This window comes from Pundamilia nyererei, unplaced genomic scaffold, assembly GCF_000239375.1.
Source record: "Pundamilia nyererei isolate P.nyererei 1_Seehausen unplaced genomic scaffold, PunNye1.0 scaffold00059, whole genome shotgun sequence".
Classification (NCBI taxonomy): Eukaryota; Metazoa; Chordata; class Actinopteri; order Cichliformes; family Cichlidae; genus Pundamilia; species Pundamilia nyererei.
The window spans coordinates 180230-193012 of record NW_005187460.1 but is presented as its reverse complement, the minus strand read 5'-3'; the positions used below and the strand labels follow the sequence as shown (position 1 = coordinate 193012).

Below are 12783 nucleotides of genomic sequence, written 5' to 3'. Positions count from 1 at the left end.
GTGTGTGTGTGTGTGTGTGTGTGTGTGTGTGTGTGTGTGTGTGCACGCGTGTGTCCTCACGTGTGTTTCCAGAGCAACGATGCCTCAGGGAGTGCATGGAACTGGATGTACTTCATCCCCCTCATCATCATCGGCTCTTTCTTTATGCTCAACCTGGTGCTGGGTGTGTTGTCGGGGTAAGTTTATGTGCATGTGTAAATATATAAAAAGAAACAGTCCCAACGTGCTTTACAGAGTTCTCAGGTGATGATGTGATGTGCAGGGTATATACTTGTGTCATGTGTGTGTCTGCAGCGAGTTCGCCAAAGAGAGAGAGCGTGTGGAGAACAGGAGTGAGTTTCTGAAGCTCCGAAGACAGCAGCAGATTGAAAGGGAACTTAACGGTTACCTGGAGTGGATCTGTAAAGCTGGTATGACTGAGTGCATGCCTGGCAACATTTGACCATATAAAAACACCTGACATGTATTACAGTGTAATACATGTCAGATGTCACAGCAAATTTCTGCTTAGATATTAACACTCAAACCACTGGAAATTCAGAAGACTTAATATATATTCAGCTGTAAGTTTGAAGACCAGCTTGTGTGATGCTGGAATGAAAGTAAACCATCACTTTTTCCCGGAACGTCAAAGTAAACACTTAAAGAATGAGGCCAAAACCCTTTTTGTGGATTTTATCATAAAAGCAGTCACAGTAAACATGAGTTATAATGTGACATTATCACAATCACTTGCACAACAGTTGTTATTCAGGGAAGAAGGATCCATATTACATTGTATTTTATAGTTATAGCTGAATACACACTGACACCTTAGCACTGACAAGTTTTGGTTTGTTCTTATTCAAAAGTTTCCCATTGCAGCTGCTCTATATGGTTGTGCTTTCTTTTTGCCATTTTTTTCAATGTCATTTACCTTTAACATAACACATATCCAGTAAAGCAGTGACACAAATTTAATGGAACTTATAACACATATTATATCTTGAATATCTTACAGATTACAGACCCTTGGATAGAGAGTTTTGTCCACCTCTCCGGCCTGGTAGCTATCTGTTGAAGGCAGGAAATGTGAGAGAAAATAAGAGTAAAAGAGGGTCAAATCGAATAAAGGGGCAGATAAAGGGGACAGAGCTTTGATCTTCCTGAAAAGACAAATTTTACATAAAAACACAGAAGCTAATAAAACAAAAGAGGGACTACTGAGTGAAACAGAGACTATGATTTAAAAAGATGTATGAAGATGTTGTGGAACTTACACATAAATGTATAATATATTCACATTTTTGCTTGTGTGTTTTGTAGAAGAGGTCATCTTGGCGGATGATGAGAATGAAAATGAATATGATGGTATCAATTTCCTTTTTCTTTTCGAATGTAACATATAAATATGCATAAATGAATAGCTGAACTGTTGTGTTGTGGGTAAATGTATAAATATATTTGTACTGTATAACAGGTTCTCGTAGGAGAGCCACAAAGAACCACAAAAGCAAAGCTGAGCTTCTAAATTCAGAGGAAGGGGAGGGAGACCTGGGAGTAGGTAAGATGTGTTGTGTTTCTCTCTGTCTGTGTCACACACACACACACACACACACACACACACACACACACACACACACACACACAACAAAGCCATTTTACATCCCCTCAGAGAACACTGCATTTACTTGTTTTGTTTTTTTCTGCAAAAGGTCCCAAACCCTACACATTTCTACCACAGCTCTTAACCTAAACCTAACTCCATGATAATCTTGCTTTAAAACACACTTATTTCCCATTATGACTGTAAAAAGGAATTTATATCCCCACATTAAGAGTAGCACACAGGAGAAACAGACCCACAGTCAAAGGCAAATCGCAGGTACACAGAGATGCTATCTTATCTTGCATATCAGCATTACCTGACCCTCCTCTCCATCCCTCTCCCGCCCTTCCCTCTCCTTTCTCCCTCTCTGCTGCTCTGCACTCCTAATGTTACATTTTCACTGTCCTCGAGCCCCTCATCTTTTTTTCCCCTATCTTTAACTTGCCCTTGTTATCTCATTCCCGTTTCTCCGCTCAAACCATTTTTTCAGCACAGTCATTCTAGGCACTTCTCTAAGATTCTGAAAGCAAACTTTTTTTCTTCATTCTTTAGAGCAATAATGGACATGGTGCAACCTAGAAATTCAAAATTGATAAGGCAGCTTTGATCATGTGCTACCTTTAAGTGAATTATACATCAATTTGTACTTAAAAAGCAGATTCAGTGCCGAAAGGTTGATTGAATTGTAGTGTTCCAGCAAATAGGAGGTCCATCGATATAGTTGACTCTACTTTGGTAACTGTCCACTATAAAAGAATAATGCATTCTTTTACTCTCCTAATAATTTACAGAAATAATGGGATGGGATCTTTTGCCTGTCTTAAAAAAAAATACAGGCAAAAGATAGCATTAACATTTTAGTGCCAGTGATTGTGTCGCCTTTTTGGTCACTCATTGACTTCTTTTCATTTATGTCACAGTGCAGCTGTTGATACACGATGTGCCTCATTTATCCTTTTTGAATGGTAGGTTCACCGTTTGCTCGTGCCAGCTTGAAGAGCTCCAAGCTTGAGGGATCGACTTTCAAGCGGCGGGAGCGGCGGTTTCGCTTCTTTATCCGTCATGTTGTTAAGTCCCAGGGCTTCTACTGGACCGTGCTGTGTTTGGTGGGCCTCAACACGCTGTGTGTGGCTGTTGTGCACTACGACCAGCCTGAACCACTTTCAGATTTTCTATGTGAGTAGGAGGTGAATGCTTGCATACTTAGTGCAAGTATGGGCCGATTATCTCTGCAAATGCACAAATACTTTCATCACAGATTATTGGAAAAGGAGTGGGTGAGCAAATTCTTCATTAATGTGGCTAAATCCATGAAAGAGCTGACCCAGTCGTTTAACACAAGCGCATCCAAGCACACACAGTTTTCCTTTCATGCAGACTAAGTCTTTTTCAAAAATGGTTCTGGGACGAATACACACACAGAGACTCGCTCAGGTTTTCACCCTCATCTCTTTTTGTGTTCTTCCCTCTGTGCAGATTTTGCCGAATTCATCTTCCTGGGAATATTCTTGACAGAGATGTTTGTAAAACTGTACGGCCTGGGCAGACAGGCCTACCTCAACTCCTCCTTCAACTGCTTCGACTGCATTGTGAGCCCTTCTCAGTCCACACCCAATAAGAAAATAACACAATGTACAAACTCATAAGCGGGTCTATAGACGGACTTTACACCTGTGGGATGAAAACAATAGATGAAAAAAACCTCTGCTATAGACTTTACACAAACACAAATGTGCCATACTGCATGCTGATGTCTGTAGATTATTTGCTCAGTATAATAAATAACTATGTATAATTGCATATGCTTACATTTATATTAGGTGATATGTGGTAGCATATTTGAAGTCCTTTGGTCCATCATCCAACCGGGCACATCGTTTGGCATCAGTGTGCTACGAGCTCTCAGGTTATTGAGGATCTTCAAAGTCACCAAGTGAGTCACTTGTAATACAGTAATGATCATACATTAAAATAAAGGACATGGTATTATCATCATTTCCATGTGTCTGTTTCCCAGGTACTGGGCGTCTTTGCGTAACCTCGTCGTGTCTCTGCTCAATTCCATGAAGTCCATCATCAGCTTGCTCTTCCTGCTCTTCCTCTTCATAGTCGTCTTTGCGCTGCTGGGCATGCAGCTCTTCGGAGGACAGTCAGTGTCTCTCTCCTTCCCCTTTAACAGCCATGATTTAATTTTCTGCTAACCTATTGGTTTTTGCTAATTGCCAGTTGACCTAAGGCAGTTTTTCAGAGCGCTGGTTTTTCAGACAAACATTTGTTGTGCTTGCCTCTGGCTCTCTCAGTCGTTCTCTCTATGCTCACTGTTTTCTCAGCTCCTATTATATATATATATATTTTTTTTTTTTCATTCTTTCACTGCTAGGTTTAATTTTGAAAGTGGCACCCCTCCAACCAACTTCGATACATTTCCCGCAGCAATAATGACGGTGTTCCAGGTAAGCAGAGGAGAGCGATGTACTGTAAAAGGAGAAAAGGGGAGGGAGAGGCTAGTGGAGGGAGAAAAAGCCGCAAAATCGAAGACAAAGCTGGATTAAAGCTAAACGCTGAAAGGACTAAAGAGGATTTGCGCACGAGGAAGTGATGTAAAATGTAAAATGCTACTCTAGAACCCTTAAAGATTATTAGGTGGGAGCATAATTCTGCTAAAACATGTTCAAATATTTAAGTAGTGTGGAGAAAAGAGTCTGTTCTTTGATTATAGCATTTTGAGCAAATATGTGGATGTGAGAGTGCTCGTCATAGCATCGTCTGAATATTTGTGTATGTTTGCCAGATCCTGACCGGCGAGGACTGGAATATGGTGATGTATGATGGCATCAAATCTCAGGGTGGAGTCAACAAGGGCATGGCCTTCTCCGTCTTCTTCATTGTACTCACGCTTTTTGGCAACTGTATCCCTTGACAGTGACATTGCAGATAAGCCTACATGCATGCGCAGCTCTCAGATATTTAGAGTGGAGACATTTGTAGATGTATTTTACACATTTTTACTTTACTCACAGTAAAAAGTCATACAAAGGTTAAATGCAGATTTTTTTTTACAGTTTTCTTTAGGACAGCCTCAAAGGTGGAATAGTTTAAATGCTTCTTTCTGCCTATTGCTGTTTGCTGTTGTTTTGTAGTTGCGGTTACTCTGAATAGAAGTGCTACTTTTTTTCTTAGCCTGACTTCCTTTAATCTTTTTTTTTTTGGCATATCGACATTGAAGCAATTAGTCTTGCATCGAGACATCGAGACATTGCACAGAAACCATCTGACAAACAACCTGCATGATGGTCTGCCTGAGAAGCTCAATTCACTGCAGGGGCCAGGCGCTCTCCAACGGTCACTTGCAAGAGCTTCAGTCAGTGTTGTATTTACTGTTTTATTCACTGACAACCTGTTCTTTGGCACAGCTGACAAAAGATCAAAGTGAGAACGTGTAAGAAAAAGAACAATCTCTGAGAAATAGTCATGCTTCTTTTATTCATGCTGGACTGAGGGCAGAGTCAGCTCTTCATCTTCAGCTACAGAGTCATATTATGTACAATCTCAGTTCTTCAAAGGTTTTGAAGCAGTGGACAAACCCATATATAACATGGAAAACATTAAATGTTAAAACTGGGACATTTTACTGCTTTATAAAAAAAATACTGGCTTGTTTTGAATTTGAAGGTGGCAACATGTCTCAAAAAAGTTGGGATGGGGCAACAAAAGGCTGGAAAAGCAAGTGGTCTAAAAAGAAACACCTCAAGGAGTTTGCACCCAGTTAGGTTCACTGGCAACAGGTCAGTAACATAATTGGGTGTAAAAAGAACATGTGAGAGAGTCTCTCAGAAATAAAGATGGGCAGAGGTTCACTAATCTGCAAAAACACTGTCAAGAAATTGCAGAACAGTATTAGAAAACTTTTCCTGTAATAATGCAAAATTTTGAGTGCTTTGAATATCTGATCATATCCAGTGCATAATATCATGAAATACATAATCCAGAGGAATCTCTGTGCACAAGGGACATGTTATGTAGCGCTGTGTGGAAACACAGGGAAGCACATAGCAGACAGGGATGATGTGACAACAAGCGGAGGAATACAGAGAACCTAAATGCACACAGGATCATGAGAGGAAGGGAAACAGCAGGGAACACCGCTGGAATTAATGCAGCCTAACAGGACAGGGAAGCAAAACCGAACACAGAGAACACAGGATGAGAGACTGTCAAAATAAGACAGGAAGTACGATAACACTTGACACTGGGAAGCAGACTAACTAAGGAGACAGAAAAGGAACACCGAACAGGAGAGGCATGGAAACAGAACCTAAAGACCAGATGTCAAAACTAAGACCAGAAACTACAAATATAACACAAATAAGAAAAACAACTAAAAGAACCAGAACCAGGAATATATGCATTGAATCTTCGAATATTAAATAACCTGAAATGGATGCTCGCCTTCAGGTGGGACTGCATTGAAAACAGGCAGAATTCTGTGATTCTGTCAATCATTGCATGGGCTTGGGAACACTTCTAGAAATCCCTTTCTTTGCCACGCAGGTTAAACCTCTGTCAGGCACAGTTCATGATCTAGATTGCTAGCATTTTGTCAGTAATTAAAAATAGTATATTTTCTCAGGTTAAACATTTGATATTTTCTTTGATATACTGTGAATAAAATATGGGTTTTATTCGATTTTCAAACCACTGCATTCTGTTTTTATCTACATTTTGTACAACGTCCCAATTTTTCTGGAATTGGGATTATAATACCAAAGTGATTGTCAACACGGAGATGTCACTGTCATAATCCTAATTGAGATTCTGATAAATCCACTGTCCTGGCATATACTGACACAGACCTGTGTTGTCATCTGTAAGTCGAACCACACACTGTTAAGGGATCTGTATCAAGGATGATACTGTAGCAATAATGATACGCTGCAATCCAATACATCAACTTGCCAAGAGGTACATTATAATATAAGTGGCTTAGCCAATTATTTTATCTACATTTTGTATTCTCTTGCACAAACAATCTCCCAGATGCTGGATTGCTTTTAACTCTGTGTTCAGACACTCTGCTGAATGTGTTCTTGGCCATCGCTGTGGACAATCTGGCCAACGCACAGGAACTGACCAAGGTATAGTACAGTCTAATATGAGTGCAGTTTCTTACACCTACACATTAACCACGAGTTATCGTCCTCTAATCAATGAACTTCTTCTGCTTCCCTCATGTGAATTTTTCCTTCCTTTATCATATTTGGGTTTTGATTTATTTTCTAATCCACATTTGCAGGATGAACAGGAAGAAGAGGAAGCTGCCAATCAGAAGATTGCCCTGCAGAAAGCCAAGGAAGTGGCTGAAGTTAGCCCACTATCTGCTGCAAACCTCTCCATTGCAGCGTGAGTCTCTGTCTCTATTACTTTTGTGTCACCATCTGGGAGTCTAGTACTTATGTCGGACTCAGCACTTTGGGAAGTGGACGGTATAGCACAGTTGAGTGTTTGAAGTCAGGAAAACCGTCAGTGAACCATAATCTGTTCAAGTTTGGATTCTTAAAACATCACTTCATCACCTTATGAACGTGTGGTGATGTTGGTGATTGCAAATAGTCTTTCATCACAATGAGCTTTATTGACTAATTACCCTTCAAAAGTACACAGCCCCACTTTTTTCTTAGAATTGCAATATATTCATTGATCAAATAGCATCTTCCAAACTGACTTTTTTCTGTTTCAATATAAAATTTAAAGTTCATGAATGTAAAAATTCTCTGTATATTTTGCCATTTTGTCATCATAGTGGAATAAATCATGTCTTCATCTATCTGGCAAGGAAAGGAAATTGGGGATAGCCTAAACACACATATATTTGCTTCTCGTCCTTCTCTCTGTCATCTCTTTCTTCTCCTTTACTTTTCGTCTTAGTCTTTGATCCATTTTCTCTGTACACACAAGGCTCTGTACTTTCACGTCTGGTAAAGTTCACACACTTTGCTCTCAGATACAAATACGTGCATGAAAATACGTTCAGCACAACACAGGAGTACCATGTTTGTTTTTAAATACCATACGTAATAGCACAGTCGTGTCCTTAGCAGTTTGGTGTGTGAGACTGTGCTCACTCATTGTCACTTGCAGGTACAATGAACAAACATGCCCTAGAGTTTTAGCTCAATACACTCACACGTACATATGCTTATTAACATTTCCATCATTTTATGAATCGCTTAGGTTCTTGTTACTGTTTGTGCCGTGTAGTGTGCTTCACTATGAAGTGACCATCTGTGTCTGTGTAATCAGTTTAATTTACTTGGAATTATGATATAAATATGTCTTATTTTCACTACAGTTTATGTGTATCTGTCTGTATGTGTGTATGTGTGTGGATGTATGTGAGTGTGTGAGAAAAGAAGTTTTCAGGTAATGTCGGTTTGGTATAGTATCCAGCATTTCTTCTCTAGGTTACCATGGTTTTTTGTCCAAATTTATCCAGAAAAACAACCTTCACAAACCATGCTGCCTAATTGCTTGAATCTTTTGAAAGCAGACTGTAGGACAGAGGTTTACCATAGAGTCTCGGTTAAGCTTTAAGCATTGTAGGGCTGCAGATTGCCTTACGTTCTACTGTGCCAGTGTAAATCCAAATCCCTAATTTCTGTGGTGCAAATAAAAGAAAGAGAGAGATAGAGACAGAAAGACATTTAAATTCAAGAGGAGATCGTCCCTGTTTTCCCAAGGAGGGATTTTAAACTTGGGGACATCAGTGGTGCATGAAGAATCTCTTAAGAAGATATGGCAGACTCAGAGAAAACTACGTAAAACCAAGGCAACACAAGTCCAGTTTGTACTCTCAAAAGGAAATTGCTCTCTCTTAAACAGCCATGCATTCTAAACAGAGTGCAAAGACATTTTAGGAAGTATTATTCTAATGATAGTGAATAATTTTTTTTAAAGTTTCAGCACTGTGTTTTTAATAAGCTTAAAGAAGCCTTTGGAAACAATAAAAATCATATTAAATTAGGTTGTCCTTATAGATTTGGTCCTTTAAATTATTAGCGTGCTATTTTGTGTTAGGAAGAGGATCATGCACAAATTCTGAATTCAGAAATAAATTCATGACCAAAATGTATCTACTTTTTTAAGTGCCCCTAACCCTCTTTAAGACAAAGCAGAGCATTTCATATTTAAAATGTTTATTTTTAAATCTTACTGTAAGCTTTTCAGGGTTTATCAGTTTTCAGTACAGGTCAAAAATATGCAGATATTACATGTTTTATTAAAATTTTAAAACATGTTGTCATAATGCCAGTGTATGTTGTCATGTAGGATATACCCACAGGACCATATTTTGGTAAGTATTTTTTTAATGTAGCAGCTTCAGTGGAAAAAGAGAGTGAAGGGTAAACATGTGCAGTACATTATAAAGAAGTAAAACTGATCAGCGCACAACAGCAGCACTTGGGAAGGGAAAATGAGTGATAGAAGAAAATGGATTTTGTTGAGTGTGTGTATGTGTCTTTTGTGTCTGTGTGTACGAAGGGTTGCATTCCAAAATGCTTAAATTTTTGACAAAAAATATTCTAAGATTCGCTTCCATTTTTGGATTTCAGGATTATAGTTTACTTTTTTCCTAGTTTAGACATGTAACATTTTTGTCGTGGATAGCGATAATTTTTTTTAGAGTTGGCACTTTGTGTTTTTTTTCCTTTCTTTTAAAAAAATAAATGGATAGCCCATTTTGGAATGAAATCCTCCTTCTGTTCTTTTGTGTCATCTCACTCACCAGCTGTTTCCCTCCTCAGCAACAAAGTACACAGTGAGTGTCACAACGCTTCTGACCCCTTTCTGGACTGGTATTTATTTATTTGTTTATTCATTTATGACTTCCTTCTGTTTATTGACTTTACAACCATTCCTTGCTTTTTTCATGTTTTAGATCTCTATCCTTTTCTTGGCCCTTTGTTCGTAACATCTGTTTTTTTCAAAATTATTGTACATATCTGGCTTTTTTTTTTTTTAGCTTTTTCTTTATGTTGGCTTATTTTTTAAAGTACTGTTTCTGTTGCCTACGGCTGTTGCTTTATTGTCATTGACTGTTGGCCCTGAGAGAAAAGTGAGTTAAAGTTGGTAGAAATTTTGGAGGGTAAGAAAGGAGGTGGTCACTGACAGTTTAGGGGTGTTTTTTTTTTATCTCATCTTTTTGCAAAAACAAGAAATCAGTTATTCTAACTAATATAAACCATTCAATTCAGCTCAATGGCTATTTTTGCTCTGCACAAAATCTGTCCATTAAATTGTATGTACTTTAGCATGGGATGATTAGTTGTGTATAATTTGAACAAATTTGGACCTCGCCTCAGTGTTATCCTCCACACTGTTTCCCACGTGGTTTACCAAAATAGGGCCATCCTGCTTTGTGCTTCGGCAAGCTGTGCAGATACCCAAAGCTCTGTTCTGTTAAGAGCTGTGTTGTTTTATAGGTCCAGTCAAATGACCCTTTAAGTGTCTGTGGCCCCCAGTGTGTCTTTATGTCCTTGCTATTTGATGTACTTATATTTTTAGTGTTGGTTTCCACTTCATCATTCTCATGTCTTTGTGCGTTCATTTGCATAGCATCAAGTCTTAAAGCAGGTCTTAACGAGGCCAATCCCTTTCTACCTTTTCCACCATGCTTCATTTTGCAGCAAGGAGCAGCAGAAGAACCACATTAAGGGAGTCAGCAAGTCAGTGTGGGAGCAGCGCACCAAGGAGCTGAGGAAGCAGACTCTGGCATCCAGCCGCGAGGCCCTCTATAACGAATTGGACGCAGATGACCGCTGGAAGGCAAGGACAGGGAGGGAGGAGCACAACAATGTAAAGGAAAAGGCAAAAAGGGCCCCTAGACTTGTGCTATCAGTGTACACAAGTTATGGCCACGAGTGTTGATGATGACTTTTATTGGTTTTCATTTGTTCTTGTTAATCATTTATCGGTGGCTTATTTACCAACTATGGTCTAAATATTGGTTGGAAATTTCCAATATATAACTGAAATGTAGGTCTTCTAAAGTTTTGCCTCCTCTCATGAATTACAAAATTTGAAATTATTCCTTCTGTGCTGTTTTGCTATCCATTCGTTTCCTTGCAGGTCAACTATTCACGTCACATCCGTCCAGACATGAAGACCCATCTTGATCGACCCTTAGTGGTGGACCCCCATGAAAATCGTAATAACAACACAAACAAGACAACTGGCAACAACTCAGACTTCTGTGTCAGCCAGCACCATCCTGAGCACCATGGCCAAGTGGGAGGGGATGGTGGAGGAGGTTCAGGTCCACCCAGACCTCCCATGGAGCGGGGAGAATCCACGGAGAGTAGACGGAGCCGCAAAAGTGAGCATCACCACAGCTCTCATGTCCGTCTGGATGCTACAGTGATTCCTGGGCCGGGTTCAGAGGAGAGGGTATCCAGGCGCCATCACCACACGCGGACTGGGAGTCGAGGAGGAGGGCAGTCCGAACACAGGAAGCCAAGGTCACATCGAAAGAATGCTGAAGATGGTGAGGAAGGTGGGGGAGGAGCTGGAAAATCTGGAAGACATAAGAGCAAAGGAGTGGATGGGAGTAGGGAAGGAGGAGAGCATGAGCGAGCAGGCAATGGCGGTGAGAAGAGGTCAAGAAGAAGCCGGCGTGGAAGCCAAACAGAGGGCGAGGGGAAGCGTATGTGCTCACACAGAAGGAAGTATGTCATTCATTTTTTCGTTTTCCAGTCATCCTTTTTACAATCTCCTCTAATCTGATGGCTGTAATTCTTTCTTTGACCTCTTCCTAGGGACTGCAGTGTCCCAAACCTATCTACCACACGGCCCATCCAAAAGAGTCTCTCAAGGCAGAATAGCCAGTACAGTGAGGACATGGACAACCTCATGAACACCAAACTGGTGTCTGGTTCTACACCACCTAGCGAGGGTCGCCCCTATCCAGTGGCCAGTCACACTGTCACCCCTGGATTTGGATCTGCCCTTCATCTTGCTAACAGTGGCACTCGTGGAAGTTTGGTCACGTTGGATAGTTATGGGAATGTCGGACATCACCGTGCAAACAGTGTGATCAGGCTGCCCCACCCTGATTATACTGCTGTGGACATGCCCATATTTCCATCCACCAATGCCATACTGCAAGGTAGGGGTGAATGGATGTGTTTTTCTTTTCTTTTGTATTTCTTCTGCTACTTTATAGCTCTTTACAATGTTTTCCTCCTACCTTCAGTTAATAAAAATGCCAACACTGAACCTCTGCCACCTCCTACAAATGATGATGAGGAAGGAGGGGAAGGAGGGCCTAGGCCCATGCCTCCATATAGCTCCATGTTCATCTTCTCGACCACCAATCCGTAAGTGATACGTACTAACAATTACCAATGCACAGGCTAGCACACGTAGTATATGCACAAATTGCAAACTGAAACACACTGTCTCATAATTACCAGTTAACCATATAAACCTTTGGCTAAATCCCTATCCTAATGAGGACACATCTTTCCTTAAGTGCGAACACAAAGTCAGCAACACAAAGCAAAGATGAAAACCAGCCCAAAGAGACTTGAAAGCATGAGAAACATAAACAGGTCAAAACAGAGGCTGCAAGCCTGACTGCTCATCACTGCTTTTGTTACTTGTTGAAGTTCAGGCTCTGGCTGCTGGGCTGGGGTCAACATGCACTCAGCTTTATCATCATTCTTGGCTAGCTTTGCGTTAGCATGCTGTCTGTGCAGATGTTTGCAAAGAGATGAAGCAGTATAATACTATAATGGATGCAGTTTCCATTTTACCTTCACGCTCTTGTCCTTTTGTGCAGTGAAAAAAAGTAATGTCCATATCTCCGCTCCTCTAATGCTGTATAGCTGTTTTCTGTTGCCTACACTTTGCACAGTCAAAAGTCAGCTTTATTGTAGTTGACTTTTGATCCAAAAGTATGAGATAAAGTTGATTGTTGGTATAATATTTTGAGGGTAGGGAAGGATGTAGTTAGTGTCTAGACAGCTACTCTTGCCTCTTTAGTTAATTTGATGCAGTTTGGTGTGGATTTAGCAGTCTATTAAATTGTCTGTACCTTACAATGGTTTGCCCAATGGATGGAAAATGGAGGCATGAACCACATATCAGTTATCTGATCCTGATAGCTACACCAGAAACCAAGAAAAGACTGCCACTGC

At 40.3% G+C, this 12783-nt stretch overlaps 1 protein-coding gene across 7 annotated transcripts in view; it reads left to right on the top strand.

Annotated features, from left to right (window-relative positions):
* The window catches only part of cacna1aa (calcium channel, voltage-dependent, P/Q type, alpha 1A subunit, a), an 81368-nt gene that overhangs the window by 31445 nt on the left and 37140 nt on the right, over positions 1-12783 (top strand). For 5 of the 7 annotated variants that reach the window (XM_013911252.1, XM_013911251.1, XM_013911250.1 and 2 more), the window contains exons 7-23: positions 73-176; positions 295-410; positions 1306-1350; positions 1460-1543; positions 2558-2764; positions 3065-3177; positions 3409-3521; positions 3606-3737; positions 3969-4041; positions 4380-4497; positions 6656-6723; positions 6882-6988; positions 9391-9441; positions 10273-10441; positions 10715-11310; positions 11401-11750; positions 11838-11961. In XM_013911252.1, coding sequence (XP_013766706.1) covers positions 73-176; positions 295-410; positions 1306-1350; positions 1460-1543; positions 2558-2764; positions 3065-3177; positions 3409-3521; positions 3606-3737; positions 3969-4041; positions 4380-4497; positions 6656-6723; positions 6882-6988; positions 9391-9441; positions 10273-10441; positions 10715-11310; positions 11401-11750; positions 11838-11961 — 2570 coding nt within the window. The remainder of the gene's footprint in view (positions 1-72; positions 177-294; positions 411-1305; positions 1351-1459; positions 1544-2557; positions 2765-3064; positions 3178-3408; positions 3522-3605; positions 3738-3968; positions 4042-4379; positions 4498-6655; positions 6724-6881; positions 6989-9390; positions 9442-10272; positions 10442-10714; positions 11311-11400; positions 11751-11837; positions 11962-12783) is intronic. The other 2 variants (XM_013911255.1, XM_013911256.1) reach the window with 1 other exon arrangement.